General features: G+C 39.6%; 1 protein-coding gene across 1 annotated transcript in view; it reads right to left on the reverse strand.

Annotated features, from left to right (window-relative positions):
• Window positions 1-206: 206 nt before the first annotated feature.
• TRPM7 (transient receptor potential cation channel subfamily M member 7) overlaps window positions 207-16692 on the reverse strand; it is a 36365-nt gene continuing 19879 nt past the window's right edge. Inside the window, exons 21-40 of the mRNA XM_029285425.1 lie at window positions 16057-16341; window positions 14646-14820; window positions 14288-14414; window positions 13552-13736; window positions 12419-12551; window positions 10371-11479; window positions 8749-8825; window positions 8204-8263; window positions 7660-7756; window positions 7080-7150; window positions 6253-6290; window positions 5848-5873; window positions 5369-5419; window positions 5215-5280; window positions 4274-4557; window positions 3386-3468; window positions 2761-2966; window positions 1396-1447; window positions 1192-1298; window positions 207-563 (exon numbers count right to left, since the gene is read on the reverse strand). Of these exons, the coding sequence (XP_029141258.1) occupies window positions 433-563; window positions 1192-1298; window positions 1396-1447; window positions 2761-2966; window positions 3386-3468; window positions 4274-4557; window positions 5215-5280; window positions 5369-5419; window positions 5848-5873; window positions 6253-6290; window positions 7080-7150; window positions 7660-7756; window positions 8204-8263; window positions 8749-8825; window positions 10371-11479; window positions 12419-12551; window positions 13552-13736; window positions 14288-14414; window positions 14646-14820; window positions 16057-16341 (3363 nt within the window). The 3' untranslated portion in view covers window positions 207-432. The remainder of the gene's footprint in view (window positions 564-1191; window positions 1299-1395; window positions 1448-2760; window positions 2967-3385; window positions 3469-4273; window positions 4558-5214; window positions 5281-5368; window positions 5420-5847; window positions 5874-6252; window positions 6291-7079; window positions 7151-7659; window positions 7757-8203; window positions 8264-8748; window positions 8826-10370; window positions 11480-12418; window positions 12552-13551; window positions 13737-14287; window positions 14415-14645; window positions 14821-16056; window positions 16342-16692) is intronic.

The raw sequence follows: 16692 nt of genomic DNA on the forward strand, positions 1-16692 counted from the left end.
CCAGCTGCCAATAACCTGGAGCACCCTCTGTCTTAGGACCACTGAAAGCCAAAATGTCATTTTGGTCATGGACACATATTGCACTACAGCATGAAGGGGCCGAGAGGGGGGAGAGAGAGAGAGAGAGACCCTCCGCAGACCAAGGTAATAAAATGGACAGTTTATTCCTTCCGCTAAAATGCTTCTTTTTTTAAAAAAAAGCTACTTCATAAATACTTAATTCGACTCCACCTTGGAAAAAGGAACTTGGAGGATCAATGGACAAGCTTGCCAGCTCCTCCTCTGAAGACTATGCCCCTATTTCACAAGAACCCCTTCCTAAACTACCGGTCAGTTTCCAGGGCCAGAGCCAGTGTAGGGAGAAGCAGGGGCACTGGGACCCAACTGACTGTTGCAAGCGTTTGGTTAAAAAAAAAAAGCCAGGGTGTATCGTTACAGCATCAAGTGTCTGGAACCAGTTGAGTTGGATTCTTTGGTGCAGCTCCCGGGCTGAATATTTAGCTCTGGAGAATCTTCTTGAGGCAGCAGGATTTTATCAGGTGTATAGTCATTTCTTTTCAAATCTGCCAAGGAATAACAATTTAAAAAAAAAAAAACAGAGAGCCAAGTCCAGGAAGGGGGAAGGGAGGGAAGAGAAGAGAAGGAAAGGAGCCTACGTTACTATCAATTAAAAAAGGAATCTGTATGCCACTAGTAACACTTTCTGGACATTTTTTTCCCCCCAAAGCAGCAATACTACGCTTTACTGATTCTCCATGCCAGATTGCCTAACTAGCACTTAATCTTAGAAGAGACGCAAGACATTGAAACAAGACAGCGGCTAGTTTTGGTTTGGCTATTTGGTACCTGTTGTGAGATGGCCAAATTTGCTAGCAAGAATTCAGCTATGAAGGAGCCACACCTAAAAGATGACACTCTTGAGGGACACAATGGAGAAGACAGCGATGCCAAGGGCAGGGGGTATCCTTGAGATTTTGGATGGAGTTTGGGGAGCCCTCTCTCTCTCTCTCTCTTTTTAAACCTCAATGTTACGGATTATGATGCAGGAAATCACGACAAAACGATCCAAATGAGTTCCACTGGCTCTACCCTCGCTCGGAGCAACCACAGAGGTGTCACGTTTCTTTTCCGTATGAAAAAGAAGCCGCGAGGGAGACGTTCCTGTCCTTTTAAATAGAGTGCTTGGTTTACCTGGGAGCTTAAGTTTCCTACAGCAGGAGTTGCAGTGGTGCTTAGCTCTGAAATTCTTAATGGCATCCTCTCCCAAGTTGGCAGGACCAAATACCATATCGCTTGACCTTGAACACAAAACAGGTTTCCTTTCAAAATCCCTGGCAGGCACACCAGGACCGCTGCCTCCTACGCCATAGGTAGAAAAACCTTTAGCAAACTTACCTTTTTTCTTCAGCTTTTATTACAGAAGGGTCGGTTAGGTTTTCTCCAACACCTTTGCGAGAAAGAGCAAAAGTTATAACTGTGATCGTTGCTCGGACCTGGCGTCCGCAAAAGAGGAAAGGGCCAAGCCCAGCACCATATCTGTATATAGTATGTTTTAAAGGAGGGTTATGTATGTGCACACTTTGAGAGGAAGCCACTAAATTTCGTTTTTAATGTGTGCCATTGTGCCTCCAGGGAAAAATGACAATTTGTTGTTGTTAATTGCGAAGTCGTGTCCGACCCATCGTGACCCCATGGACAACGTTCCTCCAGGCCTTCCTGTCCTCTACCATCTTCTGGAGTCCATTGAAGCTCAGGCCTACTGCTTCAGTGACTCCATCCAGCCACCTCATTCTCTGTCGTCCCCTTCTTCTATTGCCCTCCATCTTTCCCAGCATTAGGCTCTTCTCCAGTGAGTCCTTCCTTCTCATTAGGTGGCCAAAGTACTTGAGTTTCAACTTCAGGATCTGGCCTTCTAAAGAGCAGGCAGGGTTGATAATCTAATAATCTAATCTAAAAAAAATATTTAACGTCAAGGAGCACCTCTCAAGCCTCACTTTCTCTCAACTGCTGCAGAGCCAGTTTTTGCCTAATCCTTACAGGTGGTCCTCCACTTACAACAGTTCACTTACCGTAGTAACCATTCAAAGTTACAACAGCACTGAAAAAAGTGGCTTATGGCCATTTTTCACACTTACGACCATTGCAGCCTCCCCGTGGACATGTGATCAAAGTTCAGACACTTGGCCCCTGGCTCATATTTATAATGTTTTAAAAGATTTTTAAAAAAACAAAACCAAAAAAAGAACAATAAAGAGGAAGAAGTAAAAGATAAAAGTTCTTCTGGAACATTTGAAGTCATGAGAAGGAACTAGACTGGCACGGTCTTCCTGTACACAAAGCTACAAGGAATAAATCTTAACCTACTGTCAACGCTGCTAACAATGGATGTTCTTGCTTTGACCAAATATGAAGAGGCAGCCACTCTCTGTATAAGCTGTGTGGTACTTTTAGAGTTAAATTAGATGATGCTGGGAGGGGAGGAGAAAGAATGTGTGTGGGAAGTAGTTAAGATAAGAAACCTCAGGCTACAGAAGGGTAGGGAAACTTTGCCCTTCAAACTGATTGGAGAACGTGATTTATGACTGCAAATTAGAGGAGGGGAATATGCTGGAATATTATGTGCTCAGAGGGAGGGGAATTCAGATCTTGGCATCCCCCGTGCTGTGCCCGACACTTTGTTTCACGATTAAAGACTTCTTAGGATAAACAATGCCTGGAAGTTCTTTGAAGTGTTTCATTAGTCGGAACTATGACACCTACCTTGCAAATCAAGGACCAACAGCTCTCCTCGCGTGTATTCGTACGTCCAGTGGCTGAAAGCCAGCATGACCTCCTCCAGCATGTTGGTTGGGATGATTTCATCCCCATTGTTGTTGTTGTACTTTCTGAATTCTCCAGTCATGCATTCTTCAACGGCAAACCACTGGCCGGCGGAGTGGCAATACAAGAGGAACACTTCCAAAAACCTTGTGAGGAAACATTGTAAGCAGTTTGAGGGAGACGCTCATTTCCCCCGCATGCACACAACTAAAAAAAAAAGGGGGATGTCGCACATCCGAATCCTCCTTAATACATTAGTTATTTGTTTAATATCCAGGAGAATTAAATTAGTCGTTTGGGTACATTTTTTCTAGAAATCTGTTCTTCTGTTTGTGCACAAACGCACACACACACACAAAACAGCTGGTAGCAGCAGTTATTGTAGATGAGCGTAATCTACTATTTTCTGCATCCAAGTAAACAATTTTCTGCATCTAGAGAGCAAGCAATTAAATCCACCACCTCTGCCCTAGAGATTAAGGAAACCCGTGTACCCCTTGCGTAATTTAGTCTAGAAATAAAAATAGGAAGGCTTTTAATATGGAGAAGGCATCATAATATTTACCTCGGAGAATATGGAATTGATTTGGGCTTCATCTGATTGAAGGCAAAAGTGAGCTTCTGCGCTGCCCGCTGCTGTTGAATTTCCTAGGTGGGATAAGAAATCCACTTTTGTAGCACAAAAAAAGCCTCCCAACCATATTTAAACCTTTTAACAGACATTTTTGGTGCCATATACTCACGTAAGGTGCATATAATATACACATCTGTGTGTGTTGACACGATTTAGCTACGTTTGCCATGGTGAACTAGAGAGCAACTCACAAGGGGCTTTGTTAATTTGAAAATAAAAATACTTCTAGAACCATCATGTAAGATTATAGGTAGACCTTGACTTACAACTATTTGTTTTAGGCACTGTTCAAAGTTACAACAGCATTTTTTAAAAAAAGTGACTGGACACATGATCAAAATTTGGACAGTTGCTAACTGGCATGTACTTATGACAGTTGCAGTGTCCTGGGGAGGGTGGGTCATGTGATCCCCTTTTGCAACCTCCTGACAAGCGAAGTCAATGGGGAAGCCGGATTCACTCAATAGCCGTGTTGCTAACTTAACAACTGCAGTGATTCATTCAACCAGCGTGGGAAGAAAAGTGGTAAAATGGGGCAAAATCCACTTAGCAACTGTCTCGCTTAGCAATAGAAGTTTTGGGGTCCATTGTGGTCGTAACTCGAGGATTACCTGCACACTGAAAGCACTACCTTGGATACAGGCTGACTCCACTAAAGTGTACGCAACATTTAGCAGAGGAGAATGAGGTGCCTTTGGCAGGAAAGAAAACAGAAGGGAAAAAAGAACGAAGAAACCACAAAAAGAAAATCCTAAGTATTTGCTTTTGCCTCTGTGGTATTGTAGGCATTTGCCCTTTCTGAGCAAAAGTACAACTTACTCTCAAGCAAAGGTGTAATACTGTGTCTTCTTTGTAAATGCTTGACCAGGTGTTGACAACCTCAGGGAGAAACGATTTGATGATGTAAAAATGACCTGATTTCAGGATATCGTACTCGGACCAAGTGCAAGCCACCTTGAGGGCTCGTCGCAGACCCCCTCCCATCTCTTCCTTGCTTAGGAATTCAATTTTGGCACAGAGGCCCAGCTGAGACCAAGAAGACATGCTGTTGTTCAAAATGTTGGGGGAGCTTTCTTCCAGACGATACACAGTGACTGGTTCTCCTGTGATGTCACCAGAACAAAGTTAAAAATACAGGTAAGTATAAGAGAATTTTAATGTCATGACCTTATGTACCAGTGACTAACCTATCCAAGATGAGTCTGCCTGGGAGAAAGGAAATCTAAAGCTCATCTTGACCAGAACAGCAAATGCCAAATATAAATTAAGGAACTCAACATTACAGTATAGCGTTTGCTTTTAGATTTTCATCTCCTATGACTCAAATCTCTAGCTAAGAATCCGAAAAAGGACAAAGAGGGAGGAAGGAAAGGAAGAAGAGACGGTGCTCATCTATCTTGTGCAAATTTTATGGTAAAATACAATAAACATAGTGGTCTCTTTATCAGAAATTGATTTTATATCAGGAAACTTCCTGGTGTTAGGCTACATTCCCTAAAAAAACCCCCACCAATGTTAGAATCTTTTTGGTACCCTGTGAAGACAAACTATATTTACTCAGGCATTTTAGTTTGCACAATCCTTTAATCTGCTGACGTTCTATTTGCTCTTTTATGTCATTGTTGTCTGATTTTAGGGTCTTATTTGTTTTCTTGGGCCTTAAGTGCTATATTATCTAAATCATTATGTCTGCCAGGCCTGTTTTGACATGACGAAAGGTCATCTAAAAAAACTTGAAATGAATAAATGAAAATTCATACCTCTTGGAGGCACTGGAGTGAATGGTATACTCTGTGATAACCTCATCAAATTATTTCTCTCCACAGCTGTAGAGAAAGACAAAGCAATCTGATGTAGATTAAGGATTACACTGCTTTAACTTTTTATTTCATTTCAGGAGATTAGGAGACTGACCTGAATAGTAGTAGGTGGTATCAATAATGGGTTTGAAAGGGGAAGCTATACCTAAAATAAAGAAATAAGTAAATATCTGCTTCAAGCAAGTACATACTTGCTTCATGATTAAATTAATAAAATGTATTGCATTTTTAGAAAGACAGAAACGCAAAAAAAAATTGAAGCTTTTCAAGTAAACTTTCATCAAACTTTAACAAGTTATAAAGTGAACAACACTCAAATGTATTGTATTAAAAAAAACATGATGTTCAAAACACTGAGGAGAATTTAAACCCCAACGTGACAAAGCCAACTTCATCTTGGCTTGTATGGAATGAGAACAAAAAGAAAATTTCCTTCTGAAGAGCTGAGGTAACAAAATCTCCACCAACATTTCTACTGAGATACTTTTGGTCTGCAGTTAAAGCTGAATGATTAAATTTAAGAAAGGTTATTATCAAGACTGAAAATACGGTGCTCTGTTAGCAATAACTTACCATTCAGTGCATCTTCCTCAGAAGACCTACAAGTAATAGAGATACCATTAAAACTTTAGTGATATTTGCATTTCTTGGATTTTAGTTCTCTCATATTGTATTATTTAAAGGAACAGAAAATTGCTCAGGAAGAATAAACCCAACCAACCAATTAAGAATATAGGGCTTCAAATAAAATGTAATTTATGATTATAGCTACCCATGTCTACTAATAACATAACCTGGCAAGCGTAAAATATTATAATCAAACTGTATTTTTCTCATGTTTCCTCATTTGCTCTCTTTCTTGTATGAATTCTTATACATCAAATCAAGGTAGCCTTAGCAATCACAGAGTTACTAACCAAAGGCATAAAAGATAATCCTCAGTACAGCAAGTTTTAATGCTGACAACGGTTTACTTACATTTCATTTCTGTAGGAAGTTCGGCCTTTCAACCAATCCTGGAAAGGAATAGCAGAAACGAGTCCATGAAACCACAGGTTAATTGCTGGGTTTAATGTCAAACCATGATACACAGGAGCACACTAGAGATACAGTTATCATGTTCCTGTTGTGTGATCTATCATGTTAGGTTTCTCTAATGCTGTTTTGCTGATCAAAGACAAATCATTTAAATTGCTCAAAGTGGCTGAATGGGCAGGCCAATTGTAACCATTTCAGCTATACCCAATTGTCTATTTTTCCCATGTTCTTTCATAAGGAAGATAGAGATGACACTCAAGAATTAAATTGTTGAGTAACTGCATTTCTTTTTCAAGGTTATCTCCATACTGCAACAAGTGCTAGATTTCCTGACCTGTCCTGGGATTGCAGTTCACGATAGTCTTAAAAAATGAATTTAATACAGGGGCGGAGCAGATGGATCTCTCTGTGATGCTGCTGTCCATTGATATTCCCATGCTTAAGTGAAAGTGTAAACAACCACCATACCAATAGGGTCTGTGAATATTCTACTCAATGATCTGTTTCAGTTTGCTCCTTCCCTGACAGCTAGAGAGGTCAAAATTTCCCTGCATATTCTAAAGGCATTTGGAGAGATGACATATCTACCATTTTGAAAAGCATCAACACCATGGGGGATAGTGTGTATTATTTTGCAAGGAATACCGAAATTTATCTTGTATTTCTTATTGTCAATTACCAAAAAGTTTCACTTTTGTATTCTTGGGTTCTGCTCTTGAACTTTCAAGAAAAACACAGCATAACAATTTGCATTATGTTTTACTCACTGTGAGTAAGGCTGCCTTGGAGTCTACCTGTTGAGTCTCTTCAGTAGATGCTCTTCTGCTCCTATTGTGAGCTAAAATAAATAGGTCTTACAATTAGGATTTCCAGTCAATTGAATAATTTTGATAGATTTATCATCTACCATTGACTGATAACATTTAAATAAATATTCAATTGATCCAAGTACATAACTCAAATATAACCTTTGGACAATGTTGTCTATGGTTTGCTAAAAAAAAAAAACTACTTACAGGGGTAGTGTAGTGTCTGAGAAAACAATTCTTCAGTTTTTTATTTTAAGAATTGTATTTTAAGGAATAGAATAGAATAGAATAGGATAGGATAGGATAGAATAGAATAGAATAGAATAGAATAGAATAGAATGGAATGGAATGGAATATAGAATAGAATAGAATAGAATAGAATAGAATAGAATAGAATAGAATAGAATAGAATAGAATAGAATGGAATGGAATGGAATGGAATGGAATATAGAATTTTTCAGTATTTAATGCTATTATAACTTTGCAGTAATTTTATAATATTCACCAATTAAAAATGAAAATATTTATGAATACTTACTTTGCTCTGATTTTGCAGTTAATGAGTTTCTACAATAGTCACTAAAGCCTTCACATGAACTAACATGTCTTAGAGGGCCTTCTGTATTACTGCTGACCTATTTATTAAAAAGAAAACAATGCTAGCAATCATCAGTATTCTACTAAAATCAGTGGTGCACTTCTTGGTAGGTACTATTCTTTAACAGCAATTATGCCAGCTTCTCCCAACCTTGCAACAATTCCTATTATCCTCCACTCGTATTCTTAGAAATAGGAACAGCAATAGCACTTAGACTTATATGATGCTTCATAGTGCTTTACAGCCTTCTCTAAATGCTTTACAAATGTCAGCCTATTTCCCTTAACAATCTGGGTCCTCATTTTACCGACCTCGGAAGGATGGAAGGCTGAGTCAACCTTGAGCAGGTCAGGATTCCTGGCAGTGGGCAGAGTCTGTAATTCTGCATTCTAATCCCTGCACCACCGAGGCTCTTGTGTTCAAAACAAAACACGAACAATGCCAGCCATACCTGGTGCAGAAATGAACAGCTGGAATATTTTACCTTCTCTTTCGTTTTCTCCATGCCTTCCAGAATTGCTTTTTTGAAGTCTTCCTGTTGTTCCTATAAAAGGGAATGTGGACCGCATTTGAAGTTACTTTTGATGTGGCTTAACCTTTTTTTTTTTTTTAAAGTTAATCCAGAGATTTAAAAAACCAACCAGAATCAGCTTGGTACAGTAGTTTCAAGTACCAGACTAGAAACCAGGAGACTGGGAATTCTAGTCCTGCCTTTTGCAGAAAGCCCGCTGGGTCACTTTGGGCCAGTCATTCTTTCACAGCCCCAATGGCAAATAACGTCTGAAAATCTTGCCAAGAAAATTACAGGGATTTATCGAAGCACTTTCCAGGATCAAGAATGACGTGAAAGCAAACACAAACACACACACACAAACACACACAGCTTGCTTTCTGAAACTACAATTCAGTTGCTGCTTCAAAAGTGGCCATTTTCACATTCTGTCCCTACAGGATATGCCCCTCCTTACATATAAGCCAAGTTCTACATCAATAAACTACTGCTGGATGATTCCGGTGTCTTCCACTTACCTCAATGGTATCACTTGTCTCTTTACTCATTATCGGTGTCTCCTTAAACCGCTGCAATTCCATGCTGTCCCTGTGACCTTTGGTAGTAGCAGCATCACCATGCAAAAAAAAAAAGGGGAAAAAAAGGAAAACAGTAACATTCCACTTTGCTGTATTCGAAAATAATTTCTCTTCTTGTTTTCTAGGATTACGTAACATATGTTCAACATTTTTACTAAGGGCTGTTCAGCAGAAATTGCAGGCTTTGATTATCATCAAAATTTCAAAATATAAATCTCCCCCAATAAAAATTATTTGACATGCAGGCGTGCAAGACTTTAAAAATACTCCTATCCTAACTCTTACGTAAGGAACAACGATGGCTTGCTCTGTCCACATTATACACTGGATTTCCCATCCACAAATACAGAGACTATATTTGAAATGTACAGATGGTGCAATTCAAGGTAAGATGTATGGCCTGGGCTCTCTGCAAAGATGGAAGTGATGGAAAAATGGGAGCTATCAGGAGGAACATTTACTATGTGGACATTTTAAATGTATCAGCAGAACATTTAAGTCATGGATGTCTAACCTTTTGGCTTGCTTGGGCCACACTGAGTGAAGAGGAATTGTTTCGGGCCTCATATATCATATAAGGTTTATAATGTAAAATCACATAATAATGTTAAAACAGTTTATACTTTTGTGGGGTCCATTACTAGCTGTCTAGGACTGCACGGGGCCACAAGTTGGGACACACCTGATTTAAGTTAACCTTTTAACCTTCCCCAACTGATACTCTTACAATGGTGATTTATGGGAGCTGACATCCAACAATCAAGAGGTTTGCAAAGGGGCCCAGAAATTCCTTGGTTAATGACATTTAAATTAAAGGTGACCTTGTTATATTATCAATTGTTTTTACAATACAAGATAAACCATTACAGCTACAACGAGCCACCAAAACAAAAATGACTTACAAGGAAAAAAATTATATATTATCTAAACTCCACACATTTTGTTAGTACACCTCTTTCCCAATATCTAAACAAACACCACCCTGCCACTGTTTTGTTTCTGTTCTGATTTTTCAATTAAAAGAGGATGCAAGTTAAGTAACACAATTTAAAGGCTTTTTTGCTATTAAGAAGAAAAAATAGAACACTAAATTTTGATTTGCACAGGGAATTTGCTGTAGTAGCCCGTTCCTCAAAGGTGAACAAAACAGTGGCAGGTTACAGACATAGCAACAGAAGTTAACAGACCCCATTACAGAAGCAGAAATCTGTACAAGGAACGTTACATTTTTCCATGGAACAGACAATATTTTTGTCTAGATATCTTGATATTTTATATCAAGATAGAAATAGAACATTTGACAGAGCAGCACTATTCTAATTATAAGCTCTGATTTGTAGTTGATAGACACAACCATTATGTCTGAAAAATATTGTCTACGTCTCAGATATATATGTATGTGTGTGTATGTATATATATATATATATTTTAAAAAAGGAGTTTACGCTTTCACAAAGAAAGAACATTTGGAGAACTTGAGGAAAAAAAGGTATTAAAAACAGAGTGCACCAAAAGTACCACAAAATCCAAAAAGGCACCACACAATTCTTGACAAATCAAACCTTGCAGCTTAGATTTGATCCACAGTTTCTGATGATGTACAGTGACACCGGAACTTAAACTGGAGTTCTTGGTTGACATTTCTGGAAAGCTTCTGTTTACCCTTTCAACTTCCGGTGTTTTTTTCAATCCACCACAAGGAACACTTCTGATTTCATAGGCAACAGACCACTGTAATCGACTTCGGGCAACAGTCTTCACAAAACTAGAAGCAGTCTGGCTATTCTCATTTTCTGGCAGGTTTTTCGCAGCAGCATCCTTTTCGTTCTCAGTAAATCCAGAGTTGACATAGCCTCCAGAATTTTGGGAGATGGAGGCAAGACGAATGAAGCCGGAAGATGGAGCTCTGCAGCCACCCCCAGCAATAGCTGGATGCCCACGTTTCAGCTGGCGATACTTACCCACAAATGCGCCAAATTCAACGGTATTTTCTCCTTCGGCGGCCTTTGGGATCGGAATGTCCTCAGAATGTCCTTCTTCTTTGCTTCCCGACTGGTTTTTACAAATGGGTTGAGAAGGAGTGCTCACAAAAAACTTAGCGGACAAAGACGATAGATACGGTAGACTGTTTAAAGAACTGCCACCCTTTTTACCTTTATTACTGTGTTTGGACACTTGTATACCCTGTACTCTTTGACGAAGTTCTGTGGGAGAAAGAGCTTTTGGAAGTAAGGCACCACCTGAGGAACCTGCCTCGGGAAAGTTGAATTCGTCCCCCTGGGTGAAAGCAGTCATCTGAAGTCCTGGATCTTTTTCTTCTTGCATAGGTATGTTGCACAGTACAGCATTATTGTTTTCAAGGCCTCCTTGGGGCAAAGAAGAACCAAACACGTTGCCGATGCTGTGCTTCCTCCACATGGAAGATCTTAAGGGAACATCATCAATAAGGTTCTGGGCCAGATGTTTCGAAATACTCAGTTCCCGGGTGATTTCATTGTGGACCTTGCTTGCTTCCGAGGCTTTCTGTGCCGTGAGCGTTTTCAACGTATCGACGGTGAGCGCAGAAAGGTCTTGCAAGTGGCCGATTTGCGTATCGAGAGACTGCAAGGAGCGCTTGATGTAGTTGACTCTGTCGCCAACCTCCTTGATTTGGATGCACATCTGCTCAACGCTGCAGAAAAATAACCAGAGAGAGAAGAATCTAAGGCAGTGATGGCAAACCTTTTAGAGACTGAGTGCCCAAATCCCACTTATTTATCGCCGGGTGCCAGGTGGGGGTGGCCCACTGAGTGGGCATGGCTGTGGTGGTCATGGCAGATTGGGTGGGTGGGTGTGGCCAAGGTGGGCGTGATCACTTTGATGTTGCTCGTGGGGAGGGATGCCTGTGGGGGCCGGGCAGGGTTGGGGGAGATCCAGGGGGTCTCTGGCAGGTGGGGCGGTGGGCAGGAGGCTCGTCCTGCTGGGTGAGGCGAGGCAGGGTGGGGGTGCCATTGTCACAGGGCAAGGTGAGGCCGGGGCGGCTGCTGCCTGACACCATCGGCCCCTGCACACAGAGGCCAGCGAGCGCATGAGTGCTGGGATGCATCCGGCCATGTGAGACCTCAGCGAGTTAATGGGCGGATGGTTGAAGAGGGACGGTTGCCATCTTCGGGGCATGGCGCACGTGCCCACAGAGAGGGCTCTGAGTGCCGCCTCTGGCACACGTGCCATAGGTTCGCCACCACTGATCTAAGGCATGTTTTGATAAGAGGCTAGACATCTGCAAGTTATAAACTAAAGGACTTTAATTCTGCTGTAAAAGAAGAGATCTGTGAGCATAAAGCTACTTTCCATGGAGATGTCATGGAATATTTCTACTTGAACCATTACTCTGGACTTACCTCCTTCTCAATTAACACCACCCGAAGATGATTTTCCTATTGTATTGTGTGCAAATGGCCCCGTATATCAGTTTTCCATGCTGTGGTTTTTTTCAAAACCAATGGCAAGCACAGAATATTCAAACAAACAAACAAACAGAGGAAGCTCCCCTTAGGATGAGCAATGCTTATTCTTTTACTTCAAAAATTTTTTTTTAAAAAAGAATTTTGTGGTTGACTTATTTGCCTACCGTTCAGAGGTGACTCTAATTCTTTCTTCGCTCTGAGAATGGAATTTGTCATCTTTTTCATTGAAATACATCTCAACACACAACTCTTCAAAATCATGAAGCTTCTTCTGATCTTCTTCTGTTAGAAACAGTTCTACAGAACAGACAAGAAAGTCCATTTTAGAAGTTCTATGAACAGTCGGTCAGGCTAAGAAAAAAGGCAAGATGCTCAGTGCAAAAGAAGCAATAACATTCCTCTAGGACCCTTAAGAGTCTACACTCTCCAGATATGTATAATCTATGTAGAGTCTATAGATTTCAGCCTTACAGAGGAACATTAAAAAGGAAAGGAGAAACCTCCCTCCATAGACATAACAGGAAGAACTGACGCTGGAGCCTGTGACTCACAAAAGCAAAATTTGTTTCTTGACTCTCCTTTAAGATCACCCCAAAAATATCATTTCCCACTTTCTTACACTCAACAAGTTAATATAAATAAATAAATAAATAAATAAATGCAAGCTGCATGTAATTTTTAACAAAGTATCCCTCCCCAAAGGGGGGGGAAAGGGGCGCGAGATGGTGAGAATAAACAGCTTCGGGATAATCCCATGTTTAAACTTTATTATCATTTTGTCCATTCATAGATCAAAGAGACCTGCTCAAGACAATATCCCAGGTCTGGATTGGGAAACTGGGGGAGGAGCACAAGATACAGAGTTCTTGTGTAGTACAGATTACTTATAAGTGAGTTGGGGGAAGGGGTTCCTTCATAACTTTGACCCCCACCCCCACCCCCAGTTGATAAGTGACGTAAGTCAAGGATTACCTTTAAGCTACTTTGACTTTTTGAAAGGACTAAGATGAACTTCCCTCCCCCTTTCAATTCTTGCAGTGGTTATTTTTTTTAAAAAAAAATATGTTTAGGATGCTGTTTTGAGAATTGGCCTCAAAAGCACTTGATGAGTCAAAGGGGGCAGTGGCTTAAGTATTTTACATAGTCATTCTCCAAACTAGTTGAAACACTTCCTCTTACAATTCCCATTCATTGGAACGAGGCTTTCAAGCAACTTCTAAAGATATCCCGTGACTTTTTTTTTTTTTAAGGGGAAGGGGGAAAAAAACACGACATTATATATTCTGCTGGTGCTTACTTGGCCCATCTGAAGTTTTATCTTTCTTTCTTCGTTTGCAAATGCAGTAGCACAAAGAAGCCATATGGCTGAGAATAATAAGCGGGGGAGGCAGGATGGGTTTCTCATGATAGGCCATGACAAAATGATAACGCTGATATTTCCACACAAGGTTGGAGATGGCTTTCACTTGTAAATACACATTGCTAAAAAAAGGAAAAAGAAAAAAAGAAGAACAAAAACAGGTGAGTGTTTTAGTACAAAAATATCCTACAAACCAGTTTTGGCCGTATGATACCGGAAAGAGTCCTTCAAAATCCGTATTTACAAGAATTCTATTGTGGTTCGTTAGCAGAGAGTTAGTAAAAATAACTGTTTTAATTTATCTAGCTTTTTTCTACCTGGAAATCGCTTCTCGACTTCGTGCTTCAGACAGAAAAAAAAAATGAAATGTTGACTTAGGCATTTGCTGATTAGACAGCTAGTATTTACAATTATGTAAAAATAAAAAGTTGAAGCTGCAATTTTAATTTGCATTTTCCTACGCTAAAAAAGTTTGAAGTCAATGTTTTTTTTTCCTTTTCCTCTTTATCCCACACTTCTTCTTGTTTCTTTTCGTTTCACTAGCTTTATTTTCATTTATATTATGATAAACTTAATTTTTTTAAAAATGACTTCTACTATGGTTCTACAATCACCAAGGTAATTTCTAAAGCTCAGTTTAATAATCAAATGGTCATATAAAGTTCATACGTACTTAAAAAAGGCGATGAGAAGGTTGACCATGATGATGTACTGCACAAATAGGTATACAGACTGAAGAAATGGTGTTAGCCATGCTCCTGTCACACAGAGATGCTTAGATTCGGAATTATTCGCACATACTGGGCAGATTTAAAAGAATAAAAAAAAACATAGGTAAAATCTGGCAGACACAAAGCCTACGATGACGTTAATCTGTTTTTAAAATAAAAAATTCTGAAACATTTCGTTTAAAAACATCCCTTATTAATCATGTGAAGGTTTGTAAAAATCTCTTGAAATGTTAACTGTCGAATGTCAGATCAAAGCTCGGTTTTTCTTGTAAGTGAACAAATGAAATCCTAATTACATACCGTCAATTTCATAGGCATACACTTCACCAAAGATCATCCAGTAAGGCTGAAATACGATATCTTTTGCTAGAACCCAGGACGGTTCTTCATCAGGATAAAGAATTGCTTTTCTAGGTACTCCAAAACTGAGCAAGACCAGGGCCATGATCACTACAATATAAAACATGTTCGCCACCTGTTAAAACAGCAAGAATCAAGAAATTGACAGTATTAGTAGAAAAATCACAGCAACCGTGCCCAGCAGGGGAATATTCAAGATAGGGATTTCAATCTGCTACAGGAAGTCCTTGACTTAGATCCATTCTTTAATGATCATTCACTGAAAAAAGTCACTTATGACCAATCTTCATACTTACGACCATCACAGCATCCCCATGGTCACCTGATCAAAATTTGGTTACTTGGCAACCGGCATTATTTACAGTGGGGGTTGCAGCATCCTGGGATCACGTGAACTGCCATTTGTGATCTTCTGACCAGCAAAATCAATGGGGAAGATTCACTTAATAACCATGGGGGGAGGGGGGACGATCATAAAACTGGGCATGAGTCACTTAGCAAAAGCCTTGCTTAGCACTGAAATTCTGGTTCCAAGTGTCGCCATAAGTCAAGGATTACCTGTATGGATATTGCCAGGAAGTCTAACGTTAGCAAACTAGCAAATGCTAAAGACTACTTAAGTGGGTTCGCATCTTCATGTCTGGGGAATAACATATTCTTATTGTTTAATGAATAACTGCGTCAACAGAATTCAAACTTTCAAATTTGGTTAAGATTCATATAATGCAAAACTATTCTTCTGCAGATAATATATAAACCAGAGAGGAATGGATCCTGATCCTCAAAGTTTTGGATAGTGCTATTCCATTCCTCCTCACAGTTGTCACCAAATTGTAACTGAAGCTAATGTTACATTTTCAAGATGAAAATTATTACAATTAATGGACTATTACTTGGACTAAATCTGGGAAGCAGCTATTTTGGCTTCATCTGTCATTTCTGCATATCAATTCTGATCCTTGCTTACCTTTCTATGTATAAATCCGTGATTTCAATGCAGAAAACGGAGTATGCCACACGTGTGGACTATATCTCTATATATGTAAAGTCTATGTAAATCACACATGTGCAGCAAATACAATATGGGGGATGGGCAAGCATTAAAATGTGATCATTTAATTTCACAGACATTTCCGTTCTGCATCATATTGCATATAAGATCAAATACACCTATATTTGCTTACATCCATAGATATATTCATAATATCCCTCCCATACAAAGAATTAGCTACTAAAGGGTTTTTTTAGCTATCAATCTTTATTTACGGAAAGTAAAATAAAAACTAAATTTATATGCATTAAAAACTCAAGGAACAAACCACAATAATATTTTTTTTTTAAAAAAACTTACCATTTTCCCAATCATCATGACATAGGGCCCAGCATGTTGGTTTACAGCCAGAAAATCCAACAGTCTCACATACCAAAAGATTATATTCAGGCAGTAAGTGAGTCTTCCAGCAACGAAAATATAATTTAGTTGGTAAGTATTTTCGTGGAAGTTCCCTTTTGCTCCAAATCTTAGTACAAAACCAATGAAGAAAGTGATAATGGCTATTGTATCACTGACGTTGAAGTAGTCATTGAACCACACTTTAACCTTCTGACTAATCTTCCCAGCCTCTGACATAAAGATCTGTATTAAAAATAACAAGAAATTGGGCACGGTCAATTTTGTTTTTTTATCAAGGACATTAACGGCCTGATTAGATGGCCATTACATGTGAATCACAGCAATCTCTGTTGAATGCCAGAAAGCAGAGACAAAAAATCATGGCAGTAGCTTTACAAACCAGGGTTACGAGGCAGTGGTTTCCAGTGGGCCCCCTTTTATATAGCAATAGCTTTTAGACTTGTATACTGCCCAATAGTGTTTTACAGCACTCTCTCTGGGAACATATGAGCCCCAACAATCTGGGTCCTCATTTTACCAACCATGAGTCCCATCAGGACTGGACTCCGGGCTGTGGGCAGAGTTAGCATGCAA

This window comes from Protobothrops mucrosquamatus, unplaced genomic scaffold (assembly GCF_001527695.2).
Source record: "Protobothrops mucrosquamatus isolate PMUCROS unplaced genomic scaffold, P.Mucros_1.0 scaffold1662, whole genome shotgun sequence".
NCBI classification, from domain to species: domain Eukaryota; kingdom Metazoa; phylum Chordata; class Lepidosauria; order Squamata; family Viperidae; genus Protobothrops; species Protobothrops mucrosquamatus.